This window comes from Ranitomeya imitator, chromosome 6 (assembly GCF_032444005.1).
Source record: "Ranitomeya imitator isolate aRanImi1 chromosome 6, aRanImi1.pri, whole genome shotgun sequence".
Classification (NCBI taxonomy): domain Eukaryota; kingdom Metazoa; phylum Chordata; class Amphibia; order Anura; family Dendrobatidae; genus Ranitomeya; species Ranitomeya imitator.
Genome location: NC_091287.1, coordinates 475,954,132 through 475,974,073, shown reverse-complemented (window position 1 = coordinate 475,974,073; position 19,942 = coordinate 475,954,132). Strand labels below are relative to the sequence as shown.

The 19,942-nt window shown below is 48.1% G+C and overlaps 1 protein-coding gene across 1 annotated transcript in view; it reads right to left on the bottom strand.

Annotated features, from left to right (window-relative positions):
• The window catches only part of LRRCC1 (leucine rich repeat and coiled-coil centrosomal protein 1), a 109,113-nt gene that overhangs the window by 8,669 nt on the left and 80,502 nt on the right, over positions 1-19,942 (bottom strand). Inside the window, 3 exon segments of the mRNA XM_069731550.1 lie at positions 17,159-17,294; positions 17,780-17,917; positions 18,020-18,228. Of these exon segments, the coding sequence (XP_069587651.1) occupies positions 17,159-17,294; positions 17,780-17,917; positions 18,020-18,228 (483 nt within the window).

Below are 19,942 nucleotides of genomic sequence, written 5' to 3'. Positions count from 1 at the left end.
AAAAAAAAAATTGCGCCATTTTCCGACAGCTGTAGCGTCTCCATTTTTCGTAATCTGGGGTTGGGTGAGGGATTATTTTTTGCGTGACGAGCTGATGTTTTTATTGATACCATTTTGGTGCAGATATGATCTTCTGATCGCCGTTATTGTATTTTATTGCAATGTTGCAGTGATCAAAAACATGAAATTCTGGCGTTTTTACTTTTTTTTTCTCACTACTCTGTTTAGCGATCAGATTAATCCTTTTTATTGATAGATCGGGCAATTCTGAAAGCGGTGATACCAAATATGTGTAGGTTTGATTTTTTTAAAACATTTTTTTTTTAACTTTTGCCATCCATGGGAGACTACAAGCTGCCATAACCCTATCGGCTCTGCTACATACAGGTGATGCTCAGATCGCCTGTATGTAGCAGAATTACTCACTTGCTATGAGCGCCGCCCGGTGGTCGGCGCTTATAGCTATCCGGTAGTGACAACTAGAGTTGAGCGACCTTGACCTTTTTAGAGTCGAGCCGGGTTTCGCGAAACCCGACTATCTCAAAAGTCGGGTCGAGTGAAATCGGCAGATTATGACGTAAAGTCAGGATCGACCGAAACACGAAACCCAATGCAAGTCAATGGGGCAGCATAGTCGGCAGTGAGTGGGGGCCAGGAAAACACCTAGAGTGCCCATTTTAATGTCAAAACCATCCATTCTTCTTAATGAAGCTTGTCAAGCGTAATTTACCTTATAATAATTGGAAGGCATTTGAAATTGGGGGTCATTTGGCTAAAGTTGTGGTGGGTAGGGCTGGTTCAAGTAATTAGTGGGCCCAGGAAATCTGGACCACGTCACGGCAGTGGAGCAGGGAGAGGTAAGTATTTCAACTTTGCAAGTGCTGTGAACCTGAGCAAGCAGGGGGGGCCCACTCGTTGGCATTGGCACAGGGCCCCTCAAAGTACAGCGGTGTGTTTGCAAGGCGGGGGCGCCTCCCACCGGCAGCAACACTTTTGCGTACTATGAGAGGCCCTGTGCCAGTGACGTCGCCAACTAGTATTCCTCCCCCCACCTGATGAAGGAACCTGCACTTTCATCTGCACCTTCCTCTTTGTCCCCGTGTAAGGTGGTATGGTATGCGGGAAGAGCAACCTGACTTTCAGCAGGGTCACAATGTTGTTGTGTAGCGTGCACGGGGAATGTTGCGTTATGGGTCAATGTACCAGCAGACTCATCTATCACTGGCTGGGCAATGGGCAGGATGAGGAGGAAACACAGATATAGGCCCAAAGAATAAAGTTGGCTAAATGCAGTTCAAAATTGGTAACACAGGAATAACCAGGGGGCATTGCAGTGGAGGACAACTGGAATGAGAGGCTGACACAGAGAGTAGGCTCAAATCAGTAAGTAGTCGAAATGCAGTTCAAAATTAGCAACCGTAGTAAACAGGCGGCACAGCTTTGTTCAGTGGAGGAGAACAGCAAGGAGTGGCAGACACCGATAGTAGGCCCCAACCCAACTAGTAGGCCAAATGCAGTCTAACATTAACAACTACTTAACGAGCGCCTGAAAACGGAATTTCAGGACAGGAAACCAGGAGAACAGCAAGGAGCGGCAGACACTGTTAGTAGGCCCCAAACCAACTAGTACGCCAAATGCAGTTGTTCCATTTAACCACAATTTAACGAGAGCCTGAAGATAGAAGCTCAGGAAAGGCAACCTGGAGAACACCTTGGAGTGGAACACACCATCTCTCTCCACCCTATACCCATTTTGTAGGCCTAATGCAGTGTAGTTTTCTACAACTACTAAACGAGAGTCGGAAGACCGAAGCAATGGCAAGGAAACCTGGGGAACACCTTGGAGTGTAACACACCATCTCTCTCCACCCGATACCCATTTTGTAGGCCTAAAGCAGTGTAGTTTTCTACAACTACTAAACGAGAGTCTGAAGATCGAAGCAATGGCGAGGAAACCTGGAGAACACCTTGGAGTGTAACACACCATCTCTCTCCACCCCATAGCCAATTTGGAGGCCTAATGCAGTGTAGTTTCCAACAACTACTAAACGAGAGCATTAAGATCGAAGCTCTGGAAAGGCAACCTGGAGAACACCTTGGAGTGGAACACACCATCTCTCTCCACCCTATACCCATTTTGTAGGCCTAATGCAGTGTAGTTTTCTACAACTACTAAACGAGAGTCGGAAGACCGAAGCAATGGCAAGGAAACCTGGGGAACACCTTGGAGTGTAACACACCATCTCTCTCCACCCGATACCCATTTTGTAGGCCTAATGCAGTGTAGTTTTCTACAACTACTAAACGAGAGTCGGAAGACCGAAGCAATGGCAAGGAAACCTGGGGAACACCTTGGAGTGTAACACACCATCTCTCTCCACCCCATACCCAATTTGTAGGCCTAATGCAGCCTACTTTCCGACAACTACTAAACGAGAGCATGAAGATCGAAGCTCAGGAAAGGCAACCTGGGGAACACCTTGGAGGGTAACACACCCTCTCTCTACACCACGGAAAGGCTGATTCTTAGGAAGGAAGGCTGTCGGAAAGAAGCAGGGCGCGTCCGAGGGTGATTATATTCTTATTAGGTATATACTCACCCTCGGACGCGCCCTGCTTCTTTATTTGTAATGAATGTTTATTTGCAATGTGGTTTTGACTTACTCTATTTTTTTGGTAAATAATGATTTTATTATTTTCATTGTTTTGCATCTTCTTGGCAATAATATAAAGAAGACGCGACAGGACAACACTCGGTGGATGCCATATCTGTGTTTTAAATTGAAAAAAACTTTCAGTTAACTACTTGCAGGAGAAAGTTATTGTAGCTGTTGGCCATTTTGAGTACTGTACCAGATTTTTGTTGTATGTGTTTGTTTTTAATGTTAAAATGTCTGCATTTGATATCTCTCCAGTATTTTCTTTTTTTATAAGCAAAATACTTATTTTTATATTTTCTGATGTTGGTTCCAGGGGAACACGGGCAGCAGTAGACAGGTCAGTGGAGGCCTAGTGGAAGGAGGGACCGCAGACAGGCTTCGAAGCCCTAACATAATAAATTGGGCTGGCTGTAGGCAATTTAAAATTGGTTCCAGGGGAACACGGGCAGCAGTAGACAGGTCAGTGGAGGCCTAGTGGAAGGAGGGACCGCAGACAGGCTTCGAAGCCCTAACATAATAAATTGGGCTGGCTGTAGGCAATTTAAAATTGGTTCCAGGGGAACACGGGCAGCAGTAGACAGGTCAGTGGAGGCCTAGTGGAAGGAGGGACCGCAGACAGGCTTCGAAGCCCTAACATAATAAATTGGGCTGGCTGTAGGCAATTTAAAATTGGTTCCAGGGGAACACGGGCAGCAGTAGACAGGTCAGTGGAGGCCTAGTGGAAGGAGGGACCGCAGACAGGCTTCGAAGCCCTAACATAATAAATTGGGCTGGCTGTAGGCAATTTAAAATTGGTTCCAGGGGAACACGGGCAGCGGTAGACAGGTCAGTGGAGGCCTAGTGGAAGGAGGGACCGCAGACAGGCTTCGAAGCCCTAACATAATAAATTGGGCTGGCTGTAGGCAATTTAAAATTGGTTCCAGGGGAACACGGGCAGCAGTAGACAGGTCAGTGGAGGCCTAGTGGAAGGAGGGACCGCAGACAGGCTTCGAAGCCCTAACATAATAAATTGGGCTGGCTGTAGGCAATTTAAAATTGGTTCCAGGGGAACACGGGCAGCAGTAGACAGGTCAGTGGAGGCCTAGTGGAAGGAGGGACCGCAGACAGGCTTCGAAGCCCTAACATAATAAATTGGGCTGGCTGTAGGCAATTTAAAATTGCTTCCAGGGGAACACGGGCAGCAGTAGACAGGTCAGTGGAGGCCTAGTGGAAGGAGGGACCGCAGGCAGGCTTTGAAGCCCTAACATAATAAATTGGGCTGGCTGTAGGCAATTTAAAATTGGTTCCAGGGGAACACGGGCGGCAGTAGACAGGTCAGTGGAGGCCTAGTGGAAGGAGGGACCGTAGACAGGCTTCGAAGCCCTAACATAATAAATTGGGCTGGCTGTAGGCAATTTAAAATTGGTTCCAGGGGAACACGGGCAGCAGTAGACAGGTCAGTGGAGGCCTAGTGGAAGGAGGGACCGCAGACAGGCTTCGAAGCCCTAACATAATAAATTGGGCTGGCTGTAGGCAATTTAAAATTGGTTCCAGGGGAACACGGGCAGCAGTAGACAGGTCAGTGGAGGCCTAGTGGAAGGAGGGACCGCAGACAGGCTTCGAAGCCCTAACATAATAAATTGGGCTGGCTGTAGGCAATTTAAAATTGGTTCCAGGGGAACACGGGCAGCAGTAGACAGGTCAGTGGAGGCCTAGTGGAAGGAGTGACCGCAGACAGGCTTCGAAGGCCTAACATAAGAAAAATGTCAATACAATGGTATTGACAGTGCCAGGCATTGAAGGATGTCAGCGCATAGACTAAACATTGGTGGAGCTGTGAGAGAAAATTTTGCAAGTGGTACAGCACTGTTTGACCTGGGGGGGGGGGGGGGACTGTCTTGTGGCCGGCGGTACAGGCCCAGGGCCCCTCATATTACAACGGTGTGCCTGACGTTGGGTGCGCACCACCACCGCCAGACACTTTATTGTACTATGAGGGACCTAGTGGCAGTGCCGTCGACCAAAAGCGGGCACACCCACCTCTTCAGACAAACAGTACTCTCACGGGTGCTGGCGCCAAGTGGCGATACCACGGCCCCGTGTGGGGACTTTGGCCATTTAGGGAGGTGTTAACATGTCGGATGCTGGACAATCAGGTGCTGCAAATTACGAGATTGGAAAAGTCGTTCAGAATAGTCCACAGGCAAGACCTTTACATAGGAAAGCTAGGTGTCAGCCGGGCAAGGTGGGGCAAAAGATTTCGAAATCCAGTTGTGGTTCATTTTAATGAAGGTTAGATCATCTACATTTTGGGTAGCCAGACGAGTCCTTTTTTCTGTTAGTATTGAACCTGCAGCACTGAATACTCTTTCTGATAGGACACTAGCTGCCAGGCAAGCAAGCTCCTGCAATGCATATTCTGCCAATTCTGGCCAGGTGTCTAATTTTGATGCCCAGTAATCAAATGGGAATGACGGTTGAGGGAGAACGTCGATAAGGGATGAAAAATAGTTAGTAACCATACTGGACAAATGTTGTCTCCTGTCACTTTGAATTGATGCTGCAGTACCTGTCCTGTCTGCGGTCATAGCAAAATCACTCCACAACCTGGTCAGAAAACCCCTCTGGCCAACGCCACTTCTGATTTCTGCCCCTCTAACTCCTCTGGTCTGCTGGCCCCTGCAGCTCGTGTTAGAACGATCACGGGTGCTGTGTGCAGGGAATGCCAGAAGCAAACGGTCAATAAGAGTTGATTGTTTGGTTGCTAATATTAGTTCCAAGTTCTCATGTGGCATTATATTTTGCAATTTGCCTTTATAGCGAGGATCAAGGAGGCAGGCCAACCAGTAATCGTCATCATTCATCATTTTTGTTATGCGTGTGTCCCTTTTGAGGATACGTAAGGCATAATCCGCCATGTGGCCCAAAGTTCCAGTTCTCAAATCTGTGGTTGTGCTTGGTTGAGGGGCAGTTTCAGGCAAATCCACGTCACTTGTGTCCCTCCAAAAACCAGAACCCGGCCTTGCCGCGCCAACAATTTCCACTGGCCCCGGAAAAGCTTCCTCATTAAAAATATAATCATCCCCATCATCCTCCTCGTCCTCCTCCTCCTCTTCGCCCGCTACCTCGTCCTGTACACTGCCCTGGCCAGACAATGGCTGACTGTCATCAAGGCTTTCCTCTTCCTCAGCTGCAGACGCCTGATCCTTTATGTGCGTCAAACTTTGCATCAGCAGACGCATTAGGGGGATGCTGATGCTTATTATGGCGTTGTCTGCACTAACCAGCCGTGTGCATTCCTCAAAACACTGAAGGACTTGACACATGTCTTGAATCTTCGACCACTGCACACCTGACAACTCCATGTCTGCCATCCTACTGCCTGCCCGTGTATGTGTATCCTCCCACAAAAACATAACAGCCCGCCTCTGTTCACACAGTCTCTGAAGCATGTGCAGTGTTGAGTTCCACCTTGTTGCAACGTCTATGATTAGGCGATGCTGGGGAAGGTTAAAAGAACGCTGATAGGTCTGCATACGGCTGGAGTGTACGGGCGAACGGCGGATATGTGAGCAAAGTCCACGCACTTTGAGGAGCAGGTCGGATAACCCCGGATAACTTTTCAGGAAGCACTGCACCACCAGGTTTAAGGTGTGAGCCAGGCAAGGAATGTGTTTCAGTTGGGAAAGGGAGATGGCAGCCATGAAATTCCTTCCGTTATCACTCACTACCTTGCCTGCCTCAAGATCTACAGTGCCCAGCCACGACTGCGTTTCTTTCTGCAAGAACTCGGACAGAACTTCAGCGGTGTGTCTGTTGTCGCCCAAACACTTCATAGCCAATACAGCCTGCTGACGTTTGCCAGTAGCTGCCCCATAATGGGAGACCTGGTGTGCAACAGTGGCAGCTGCGGATGGAGTGGTTGTGCGACTGCGGTCTGTGGACGAGGTCTCGCTTCTGCAGGAGGACGAGGAGGAGGAGGAGGGGGTGCGAACGGCTACAGCCAACTGTTTCCTAGACCGTGGGTTGGCAGAACTGTCCCAAACTTGCTGTCCCCTGTGGACCCTGCATCCACCACATTTACCCAGTGTGCCGTGATGGACACGTAACGTCCCTGGCCATGCCTACTGGTCCATGCATCTGTTGTCAGGTGCACCTTTGTGCTCACAGATTGCCTGAGTGCATGGACGATGCGCTCTTTAACATGCTGGTGGAGGGCTGGGATGGCTTTTCTGGAAAAAAAGTGTCGACTGGGTAGCTCGTAGCGTGGTACAGCGTAGTCCATCAGGGCTTTGAAAGCTTCGCTTTCAACTAACCGGTAGGGCATCATCTCTAACGAGATTAGTCTAGCTATGTGGGCGTTCAAACCCTGTGTACGCGGATGCGAGGCTAAGTACTTCCTTTTTCTAACCATAGTCTCATGTAGGGTGAGCTGGACTGGAGAGCTGGAGATCGTGGAACTAGCGGGGGTGCCGGTGGACATGGCAGACTGAGAGACGGTGGGAGATGGTATTGTTGCCGCCGGTGCCCTAGATGCAGTGTTTCCTACTACGAAACTGGTGATTCCCTGACCCTGACTGCTTTGGCCTGGCAAAGAAACCTGCACAGATACTGCAGGTGGTGCAGAAAATGGTGGCCCTACACTGCCGGAAGGGATGTTGCGTTGAGGACTAGCTTCATTGGCCGAGGGTGCTACAACCTTAAGGGACGTTTGGTAGTTAGTCCAAGCTTGCAAATGCATGGTGGTTAAATGTCTATGCATGCAACTTGTATTGAGACTTTTCAGATTCTGCCCTCTGCTTAAGCTAGTTGAACATTTTTGACAGATGACTTTGCGCTGATCAATTGGATGTTGTTTAAAAAAATGCCAGACTGCACTCTTTCTAGCATCGGATACCTTTTCAGGCATTGCAGACTGAGCTTTAACCGGATGGCCACGCTGTCCTCCAACAGGTTTTGACTTTGCCACGCGTTTTGGGCAAGATACGGGCCCGGCAGATGGAACCTGTTTCGATGTTGATGCCTGCTGCGGCCCCTCCTCCTCCGCTTCAGAACTGTTGCCGCCTGCACCCTGTTCCCCCAATGGCTGCCAATCGGGGTCAAGAACTGGGTCATCTATTACCTCTTCTTGTAGCTCGTGTGCAACTTCGTCGGTGTCACCGTGTCGGTCGGTGGTATAGCGTTGGTGATGGGGCAACATAGTGTCATCAGGGTCTGATTCTTGATCAGCACCCTGCGAGGGCAATGTTGTGGTCTGAGTCAAAGGACCAGCATAGTAGTCTGGCTGTGGCTGTGCATCAGTGCACTCCATGTCAGATTCAACTTGTAATGGGCATGGACTGTTAACTGCTTCACTTTGTAAGCCAGGGACGGTATGTGTAAAGAGCTCCATGGAGTAACCCGTTGTGTCGCCTGCTGCATTCTTCTCTGTTGTTGTTTTTGCTGAAGAGGACAAGGAAGCGACTTGTCCCTGACCGTGAACATCCACTAACGACGCGCTGCTTTTACTTTTACCAGTTTCACGAGAGGAGGCAAAAGAGCTAGAGGCTGAGTCAGCAAGATAAGCCAAAACTTGCTCTTGCTGCTCCGGCTTTAAAAGCGGTTTTCCTACTCCCAGAAAAGGGAGCGTTCGAGGCCTTGTGTAGCCAGACGACGAACCTGGCTCCACAGCTCCAGACTTAGGTGCAATATTTTTTTTCCCACGACCACCTGATGCTCCACCACTACCACTACCCTCATTACCAGCTGACAATGAACGCCCCCGGCCACGACCTCTTCCACCAGACTTCCTCATTGTTTTAAAAACGTTACCAAACTAACGGTATTTGTTGCTGTCACACAACTTACACGGCGAGCTATAACTTCAGTATGATTTAGCTACCCCTTTACAGGTGGGTGAGACCACAACGAAAATCAGGCACAATGTTACACACTCTGTTGTTGGTGGCAACAAATGAGAGAGATGCCACACACGCAGGACTGTCACTGAAGCGCAAATGTAAATATTAATCTCCCACTGATTTGTTTTGTTTTTTTTAAAAGTGAGACTTTAGAAAAAAAAAAATAATAAAAAAAAATGATTTTTAAAGGAAGAATTTATAAACCAAATAAAATGAAATGATTGTTTCAGGGAGAATTTAGAAAACAAATAAAAAAAAAATAGGCTTTCTATGGCCCACTGAATGAGAGAGGACGCACACAGGAGTCAGGAGTGGCACACAAGCCCAGAGGCCAATATTTATCTCCCACTGATTGATTTAGTGATTTTTTCAGGTAGATTTTGGAACCCAAATCAAGCAAAAAAATTAATAGGCTTTCTATGGCCCACAATTGGAGACAGAGAGATGGCACACCCAGGAGTCAAGACTGGCACACAAGCAGAAAGGGCAATATTAATCTCCCACTGATTGATTTATTGATTTTTTCAGGTAGAATTTAGAACCCAAATCAAGCAAAAAAATTAATAGACTTTCTATGGCCCACTGAGTGAGAGATGGCACACACAGGAGTCAGGAGTGGCACACAAGCCCTGAGGCCAATATTTTTCTCCCACTGATTGATGTTGTGATTTTTTCAGGTAGATTTTGGAACCCAAATCAAGCAAAAAAATAAATAGGCTTTCTATGACCCACTGAGTGAGAGATGGCACACACAGGAGTAAGGAGTGGCACACAAGCCCTGAGGCCAATATTTTTCTCCCACTGATTGACGTAGTGATTTTTTTCAGGTAGATTTTAGAACCCAAATCAAGCAAAAAAATAAATAGGCTTTCTATGGCCCACTGAGTGAGAGATGACACAGACAGGGATGGCACTCTAGCAGAAATGCCAATCTTAATCTCCCACAAAAAAAAAAAAAAAAAAAGGAACTGTCCTTCAATTACCATCTCCCTGTAGTAATCTCAGCCAGGTATGGCAGGCAGCAATAAGAAGTGGACTGATGCACAAATTAAATAAAAAGTGTGGACAAACAAACAAGATAGCTGTGCAGAAAGGAAGGAACAAGAGGATTTGTGCTTTGAAAAAAGCAGTTGGTTTGCACAGCGGCGTACACACAGCAATGCAGCTATCAGGGAGCCTTCTAGGGCAGTCCAATGAGCTACAGCGCTGAGGAAAAAAAAAAAAAAATGTAGCTTCCACTGTCCCTGCACACCGAAGATGGTGTTGGGCTGTGGAAATCGCTACAGCACAAGCGGTTTGGTGGTTAATGGACCCTGCCTAACGCTATCCCTGCTTCTGACGAAGCGGCAGCAACCTCTCCCTAAGCTCAGATCAGCAGCAGTAACATGGCGGTCGGCGGGAACGCCCCTTTATAGCCCCTGTGACGCCGCGGACAGCAAGCCAATCACTGCAATGCCCTTCTCTAAGATGGTGGGGACCAGGACCTATGTCATCACGCTGCCCACACTCTGCGTTTACCTTAATTGGCTGAGAAATGGCGCTTTTCGCGTCATTGAAACGCGACTTTGGCGCGAAAGTCGCGTACCGCATGGCCGACCCCGCACAGGGGTCGGATCGGGTTTCATGAAACCCGACTTTGTCAAAAGTCGGCGACTTTTGAAAATGTTCGACCCGTTTCGCTCAACCCTAGTGACAACCATAGAGGTCTGCTGCGGACCTCTGGTTGTCATTAGTGATGAGCGAGTATGCTCGTTACTTGGGTTTCTCCGAGCATGCTCGGGTGGTCTCAGAGTATTTCGGCATGCTCGGAGATTTAGTTTATGTCAACACAGCTGCATGATTTGCGGATGCTAGACAGCTTGAATACATGTGGGGGTTGCTTAAACAGGCAATCCCCACATGTATTCAAGCTGTCTAGCAGCCGCAAATCATGCAGCTATGTCGACAAACTAAACCTCCGAGCACGGCGAAATACTCGGAGGCCACCTGCGCATGCTCGGAGAAACCCGAGTAACGAGCATACTCGCTCATTACTAGCTGTCATGCCAACCCATCGGTGACCCGCGGTCATGTGACATGGGCGCCGATGGGGGGAATTTCCGGCACGATTGAAGAGTGTGTGAAATGCCGCTGTCAGAGTAACAGTGACACTTAACTGGTTAACAGCCGTGGGTGGATCGCGATTCCACCCGTGGCTGTTCCGGGCACATGTCAGCTGTTCAAAAGAGCTGACATGTGCCGGGAAAACCGTGGGCTCAGCTCCGGAGCCCACATCAAAGGGAGAATGACCGACATCGGCATATTATTATGCCCGATATCGGAGAGAGGGGTTAAGGTAGAAAAACCCACTAACAAGCAACCACTAAAGTTAGCTGCCGTAAAGGCTGACAAACCATCGCAAAGGAGGAAACCCAGTGTTTGGTGACGTCCATGGATTCTAGACTTCAGGTACTTATTGCCTTCAAAGGACTCTCTACAAGGTATTAAAAATGAATATATTTATTTATGGTAAAATTAATTTGTGCAATCACTTTTGAGCCCCTAAAATGAAGAGGTTTTGTAGACAAATGGCTGCCATTACTAAACATTTCACAGGATATTTTTGTTCAACTAAACCTGAAAGTCAACAGTTCAATAGCATCTCAGTTATTTCATTTTAAATTGAAAATAATGGCATGGAGAGTCGAAATTACAAAGATTTGGTCACTGTCCAAATATTTCTGGAACTAACTGTATATATTATATATACACAAACACATATACAGTTAGGTCCAGAAATATTTGGAGAATGACCGAATTTTTGTGAGTAGAGCCCAATTCATTCACTTGTGGTGATTGCTTCCCTTTTTTTAAAGGGGATCCCTGAGAAATGCACTAAAATAAATAAAATACATAATACACATTTAAAATATTAAACATTTTTCTAAATACCTTTATATGGCAAAATGGTATGCTTTATCTAGTGTACTCTGTCAGGATTCCAAGATAGCAGCTACAACCAAGCACAACCCCTCCTAAATTTTAGAGGATACACAGTAGGAGTAGGACAGGCTGTGTGAAGCACGAGACAGAGGTCATGTCAGAGCAGCGTCCGGTCAAGCATCGTCAATGCACAATCTGATCAGTCACCCTGATAGGACGCCAAGTAAAACCGGACTAGAGGATAAGATAAAACACCTTTCTTCAGCTGACTGAAAATGATCATCCATCCTGACAGGACACTGAGTGGAGCCAGACTAGAGGAGAAGATAAAACACCTTTCTTCAGCTGACTGAAAATGATCATCCATCTCAGTCACCCTGACCGGACGCTGAGTGGAACCAGACTAGAGGAGAAGATAAAACATGGATTTTTGTGTTACTCACCGTAAAATCCTTTTCTCCGAGTCCTTCATTGGGGGACACAGGACTGTGGGTGTATGCTACTGCCACCAAAAGGCTGACACTAAGTAGATAAAAAAAATTTAGCTCCTTCGACATATACACCCTGACACTGGCCAAGACAGCTCCAGTTTGGTGCAAAAGCAGAAGGAGAGAAAGTAAAACAGTATTAATATAGAGACAACATGTCTAGAATAACTCCACCGGCTGAAAAGAGATAATCAATAAAAATAAGGGTCGGGAGCTGTGTTCTACCCAGACTTGCATCTGCAGAGGCCTGAGTATGGATGTTATAATGCTTGGCAAAGGTGTGCAGACTGGACCAGGTTGCAGCCTTGCAAACCTGTTCTGCAGATGCCTGGTGCCGAAGCGCCCAGGAAGCCCCCACTACTCGCGTGGAGTGTGCCTTGATCCCAGCCGGCACGACCTTACCCTTGATACGGTAGGCTTCCTGAATAGTTGATCGTATCCATCTGGCTAAGGTAGATTTTGAGGTTGCGAGTCCTTTCCTACGACCCTGAGGAAGAATGAACTGAACATCTGTCTGACGAAAAGATGCAGTCCTTGAAACGTATCTCCTCAGAGCTCTCACTAGATCTAACGTATGGAGAGTTTTTTCCATACGATGCGCTGGTGCTGGACAAAAGGAAGGTAAGACCTCGTTAATGTGGAACAAGGAAACCACCTTTAGCAAGAAGGAAGGTACTGGCCTTAGCACAACCTTATCTTGATGAAACCTTAAATACGGAGCCTGGCAGGACAGGGCCGCCAGCTCTCAAACCCGCCTAATGGAGGTTATGGCCACCAAAAACACAACTTTCCAAGAGAGGTACGATAAAGAGACTTCTTGAAGAGGCTCAAAAGGAGCCTCCTGTAGTGCACTTAAGACCATATAAAGGTCCCAAGCTTCCAGGGGAGCCCTATAAGGCGGTACCTTGTGATAAACTCCCTGTAAAAAAGTTTTTACCTGCAGATTGATAGCTTTCTTACGCTGAAAGAGCACCGACAAAGCTGATATTTGTCTTCTGAGGGTACTAGGTGCGAGGTCCGAATCCAGGCTGGCCTGAAGAAATGCTAGGATGTTAGGAATGGAGAAACGAAGAGGGGAAGACTTTGTTTCCTGCACCATGAAAGGTAAACCTTCCAGGTGTGGTGATAAATTCGAGCTGAGGTGGATTTCTGGGTGCTAATCATAGTATTAGTAACTTTCTGAAAAAACCCGGCCTGCGTCAGAATCCAAGATTCAACGGCCAAACTGACAAACGCAGAGCCTCTAAGTTCTGGTGGAATATCGGGCCTTGTGACAGAAGATCCGGACGGGTTGGCAGGGCCAAGGAGCTTCGGCGAGCAACTGCACCAAGTCTGCGTACCATGACTGACAAGGCCAATCTGGGGCCACTAGAATTAAACATAGGGGCGCGTTGCCGCTGCGTCGCCGACGCAACAGCGACGCGACGCTAATGTGAACGTAGCCTTACCCATCTGTCGGAAACGACGGTGAGCCAAGACTGATGAAACAAGAGCAGACGACCGCCTACTCTGTTGGGAATGAGCCGCGGATGCCTCCAGTCATTTGGCTGAGGACCAATAGGATCTAGATCCCCTTGACCTTGGCCATTGGGACCGCATTCTTCCCAATGGGTTGGCTCTATACGAGACCTGATGGTCTCTGTCTTGGCTAGACCTGGACCGACAGGGTTTACCGCTGTGGTCCAACTGGAGTTATGAAAGGGCTTAAACCTCGCCTGAAATTGGCAACGAAACGGCTGTTTAACTTTTTATTGTGGGAGAAAATTACTCTTTCCTCCTGTGGTATCTGAAAGGAGTTGATCTAACTTTTCGCCAAAAAGTCGGCCGCTCTGATAGGGGAGACTTGTTAGAGACTTCTTTGAGGTAGAATCCGCCCGCCAAGTTCTCAACCATAGAGCCCTTCTAATGGATATTGCATTAGCCGCTGCTAATGCAGCACAATTTGCTTTATCCAAGGATGCACTGATCAGGTAACTTCCGGCTAAAGCTATCTGATTTGGCATTTCCATCACATCTATCGGTAATCTTCTATCCTGAAGAACCTTGGTCAAAGACTCTGACAGGATATCATGGCTTTGGCTACCCAGGTCGCCGCAAAAAAGGGCGCGAGAGCTGAGCCAGAGGACTCAAAAACAGAACAAGCTAAACTCTCTATGAGCCGATCTGTTGGATCCCTAATAGAGGAACCTTTGGGCAAGGATAAGAGAGTATTACAGGCCAATCGAGAAACAGGTGGATCTACCACAGGAGATTCTGCCCACTTTTTACGTAAATCAGGGGGAAAAGGATATCTTGCATTAAGAGCTTTTTGTCCCGAGAAGCGCCTGTCCGGCCTTTCCATGTGGCGATGGACTAGGTCCTCAAATTCAGGATGAGCGAAAAAAACTCTATGAGGCTGCTTGAACCTCTTAAAGACACCTTATGACCGGAAGTCAAGGTGGCTTCGTCCTCCACTCCCAAGATTTGATTAACGGCTTCGATGAGACTGTCTACTGACTCTTGGTAATCAGGAGCCTCTAAATCGAGAGAACCTTCGAAGTCATAGTCCGAACCATGTTCACTCAAATCTGCAGGAGAGGGAGAACGGGACACGGAACTCCAGGATGCAGATGAACCTGACGGACCAGGAGACGCTGTATGGGTTCATTTCCCCCGCGTCTGCCTAGAGGGAGCGCGACCCCTGCAGGCCAGAGGTTCCTGTGAACTGGAGGATTTTCCTAAGACAGATGAACCGTCGTCCCTGGCTCTAGAGGGAGCGCGACCCCTGCAGGCCAGAGGTTCCTGTGAACCGGAGGATTTTCCTAAGACAGATGAACCGTCGTCCCTGGCTCCAGCCGGGGTCTGGAGGGACTCGATCGCCTTAGTCATAGACTGTATCAAGGATGCGACCCATTCAGGGGGGGGGGGGACACTGCGGTCTCAGATACAGGCGCACTGGACAGAGACACAGGGGAGGGCTCCTGAGCGCGCTCGGAATCGCAGGCCTCACAGAGACGGTTGCTCTGGGCATGCGGAAAAGCAGACCGACAGGCAACACACGTGGTATATAAAACCGTGTGAGACTTAAGGTATCTTCGCACTCAGCAACTTTACAACGAGAACGACAACGATCCGTGACGTTGCAGCGTCCTGGATAGCGATCTCGTTGTGTTTGACACGCAGCAGCGATCTGGATCCTGCTGTGCCATCGCTGGTCGGAGCTAGAAGTCCAGAACTTTATTTGGTCGTCAGGTCGGCATGTATCGTCATGTTTGACAGCAAAAGCAACGATGCCAGTAATGTTTTACATGGAGCTAACAACCAGCTACAACGATAAGTGAGTCGCCGTTACATCACTTGATCGCTCCTGCATCGTTCTGGAGCTGCTGTGTTTGACGTCTCTACAGCGACCTAAACAGCGACCGGCTCGTTGTCTATATCGCTGCAGCATCGCTGAGTGTGACGGTACCTTTAGTCCTTCTAGACATGGTGACTCTGCTGTTGGTGCTGACAAATAACGCTGCTGAATCAAGTATTTCAGCTGTCAGGCTGGGGGGAGTAGCACTTACCCCAGTCCTGTGTCCCTGTGCCTCTAGTGAAGGCTGTCACCTGGAGAAGTGTTAGCGCTATCCTTATAAAACAGTGCGCTTAATTGGAGGGCGGATACACCGCGAGGGGGAAGGGTTTTTCTGGCTGCGGCCTACTACAGGCAGAAGCAGGGGCCTAGATTTTGCTCCTGGATCTTTTCCGGGAGGGGGAGGTGACCGCTGGAAGAAGATGCGGTAAAAAGGGGGCGGGACTTTCGAAAGACGGGGACTTGATTAGCCGGCGCCCGGGGAAGTACCCGGAAATAGTTTCCAGCAGCACCACTGCTGCAGAACGAAACCGCGCCATCCTGGCATACAAAATAACTCGTAGCGCTGTCGGAGCCCTCCAGCCCACCACCGCCGAAAACAAGGTCAGAGGGGGGGGCTTATGTATAAGACGGTGCAGGCACCCTAACTCCGTCACCCCTTCAGGAGGTGAGGAGAGGGACTGTCTGCCTCTCAATCACCGCTGTCAGTGCATTGGTGATGAAGTGGAGGCTGCACGGACAGACAGTGTGTGCCTGTACAGCCTAGGGTTTCGTTACCATAGGGTGGACATGGGCGAGTCCGGCAAGTGTTCCCACGAGAGGATACGTGGAGACGACACTCCACGTGCTCGCCCGTTGTAGGTTTGGGGTGATCGGAACCCCTTCAAAAGGGTCCGTCGCCCCTGTCTCATCTTCACGGTTTTAAAGGAAAAGGATCTGGGGAAAAAACCAGAGATGTGCCTCCTATGGACACTAAGCATAAACTGGAGCTGTCTCGGCCAGTGTCAGGCTGTATATGTCAGAGGAGGAGCTAATTTTTTTTTTAATCTACTTTGTGTCAGCCTCCTGGCGGAAGTAGCATACACCCACAGTCCTGTGTCCCCCAATGAGACGAAGGAGAAACACCTTTCATCAGCTGACTGAAAATGATCATCCATCTCAGTCACCCTGACAGGACGCTGAGTGGAGCCGGACAAGAGGAGAAGATAAAAACACCTTTCTTTAGCTGACAGAGAATGATCATCCATCTCAGTCACCCTGACAGGACACTGAGTGGAGCCAGACTGGAGGAGAAGATAAAAACACCTTTCTTCAGCTGACTGAGAATGATCATCTATCCTGACAGGACGCTGAGTGGAGCCGGACTAGAGGAGAAGATAAAACACCTTTCTTCAGCTGACTGAAAATGATCATCCATCTCAGTCACCCTGACAGGACGCTGAGTGGAGCCGGACTAGAGGAGAAGATAAAACACCTTTCTTCAGCTGTCAGAGGATTATCATCCATCTTAGTCACCCTGACAGGACGCTGAGTGGAGCCGGACTAGAGGAGAAGATAAAACACCTTTCTTCGGCTGTCAGAGGATGATCATCCATCTTAGTCACCCTGACCGTTTTAATGCATCTGTCTCGTACTTCTCACAATCCGTCCTACAGCCTGTCCTGGCACTTGCTTTGTGTAAAATCCGGACAGAGTGCACTGGATAATGCTTACCCTTTTTGCTCTACGTATTGCTAAAAATGTTTAATATTTAAATATGTATCATTTATTTGAATTATTACATTTCTTGGAGACTACCTTTAACATATCAGCTAAGTGTTTTAGAAAGCATTACTAGACTGGACAGCCACTGACCGGGCAAAAAAAAATACTTACTTTCTCATTGGCTGCATCCAAGTCCTTTTGCTTCTGACTTGCTAAGTTTACAAGCTCGGCCTGGTGAGCGGCCAGGATGGACTCCAATTGTCTCCTAAATGCGTCATCCACCGAATGAAGCTTCTCCATCACCACCCTGTGCACACAGAAATCAGTGGTGAAAGGTGACCTGTGCACTCCATGCCCCTGATCGTTAGTAAAATGTCTGACTGGTCCAGGAAGTGATGTACAGCAATCTACTAATTTCTGGATGTGAGCTCTTGGGATTGAACGCCCCAGGATTAAATGACGGCAGTCGTATCTACACCTGTCCCATTCGTCTGCATGTGCGTGCAGAAATTCATGCATTATGCAGGAACCCCACATAGAGTTTTATTTGCAGAAATCTCTACACTGAACTAAAGCGTTGAGAAAGAAAAAAGACAATTGTGTAAGAAACACACAAAGGCTGATACTCTCTCTGGCACCCCGTGTCGCCATTTTGTTGTAGTCCTCTTGGGGTATAAATGATATGGATACACGATAGACAGACAGTCATTAAACATCAAACAAGGTTACTAACCATTTTGATAAAAAGCTGGGCTTCACTGCCTCCTTACAACGTTTCTTGAAATCACTTACTTATGGTTATGGAGGCTTTTGTCTCGGTCTTCAATCAGCTTCTTCTCCTTGGCATCAAAATTCTCTTTCATCTGCCTGACTTGTGTTTCAAGCTGGCTTAGTAATTCGGCTTTATCCTGCCACTTCTTATTCATTGCACTATGAAAAGAAAGAGCAAATGCCTGAAATGAGCCAAGATTCCACATCAAACAGCACAAGCTACATTTAGGAAAACCTCTGCTCCGCCGGCTGCTTAATCACCTGGAAGCTTTCTTCACATCCAGCAGCTCGGCCTCCTTTTCTTCAAGCTGAAACTTCATTTCTTCTTTTCTCGCCGTCTGCCGTTCCAGCTTCTCTTTCACTTCTTGCAATTGTGTTGCGCTTTCATCGTTTTGCTCTCTTAAGGTTTTCTCGGTCTCCAGATTTTCGGCACGTAATTTTCTTATTCGTTCGTCCCTTTCCTGTAATCCCTGACAAAACAATGTGTAGGAAATGTACCAATCCATGAGAAACAGTTTCTTCCAGTTCAGATAGGAAGCAGAGACTGGTGGGGGAAGCTGGCAGCATCACGGTGGAGCGGCGGGGGTTCGGGACCACCATGACCTCATTTCTTTTTTTATTTGATTTGTTGACAAACCCTTATAGAATTTTCTTCTCGAATTGTGGATTTGTCAGGAAAAAATACAAGCGATTGCCATCTATATCTGCAACAAGTTATCATGGATGTACACGTTTCCCATTTATTCCTCTATGGTCACTTCTATAACTTAGCATACGTTGGAGTGTCTATAAAGGAGACATATTAAGCAGGCAATTTTTATATTAGTCAGCGCATAGATCAGTTTCACAGATATTTAAAAGGGAATCTATGAGGTTTTTTGCTATGTAATCAGAGACCAAAACAATGTAAGGGCAGAGACCCCGATTCCAGTGATGTGTCACTTTCTAGGTTGTGTTTTGCTGTTTAATTAAAATTGGGTGTTTTATATCACCATGAGATGACTAGGTGCCTCGTGCCTCCTGGTCCAAACACGCCCCAGCACTGATCAGCAGCTTTCTGTCAATATAGAATGTACAGAGAAAGTGCCAATCAGTGATGTGGGCGGGGTTATACACAGCTCAGCACTCTGAGCTCTGCTAGATCTACAGCAGAGAAAACTGTGATTTTATTACCACTGCTGCAACCAGTATAGTAAGTGACACATCACTGCAATCAGGGTACCTGAACCTTCATCATGCGGATGTCAGATTACATAGCAAACACTTGCAGACAAGATTCCCTTTAAAGAGACCAGTGCTTTATCTAGTTATCCAGGCATTAGATGTAGATCTTTTGGACTGGCAGATTTGGGAGAGAATGACCATCCATCGAATTTGTTTAGTGGCTTCCAGATTCTCGCAAAGTGGAAGCTGTCAGGGGGAATGAAAAATTGAGCGGATTTCAATTGCATGAGTCTTGCGTTCTTCTTAAACGGCAGTCAGAGTCAGCAGCTTATTGTGCTTTCCCTCTGGAGAACACAAGTGTTCAGGTTTATGCATGGCTGAGGAGAGGTAGCCAATAGCCATCTATTGAAGTGTGTTATAGCTAGCTAGGTCCACCAGCCGCCAACTACTGGCTATACATATCAAGCAGATGTCGGCTGACAGTCATCTCTCCCACCTACCTCATGCACTAGGTCTCATGGTTCAGCAGAGCTCTCCACCTCCCTCATACACTGGGTCGCATGGCTCAGCCGAGCTCTCCACCTCCCTCATACACTGGGTCTCATGGCTCAGCCGAGCTCTCCACCTCCCTCATACACCGGGTCGTATGGCTCAGCCAAGCTCTCCACCTCCCTCAATAAACTGGGTCGTATGGCTCAGCCGAGCTCTCCACCTCCCTCATACACTGGGTCGTATGGCTCAGCCGAGCTCTCCACCTCCCTCATACACTGGGTCGCATTGCTCAGCCGAGCTCTCCACCCCTCTCATACACTGGGTCGCATGGCTCAGCCGAGCTCTCCACCTCCCTCATACACTGGGTCGTATGGCTCAGCCGAGCTCTCCACCTCCCTCATACACTTGTTCGTATGGCTCAGCCGAGCTCTCCACCTCCCTCATACACTTGGTCGTATGGCTCAGCCGAGCTCTCCACCTCCCTCATGCACTGGGTCGCATGGCTCAGCCGAGCTCTCCTATGCTCTC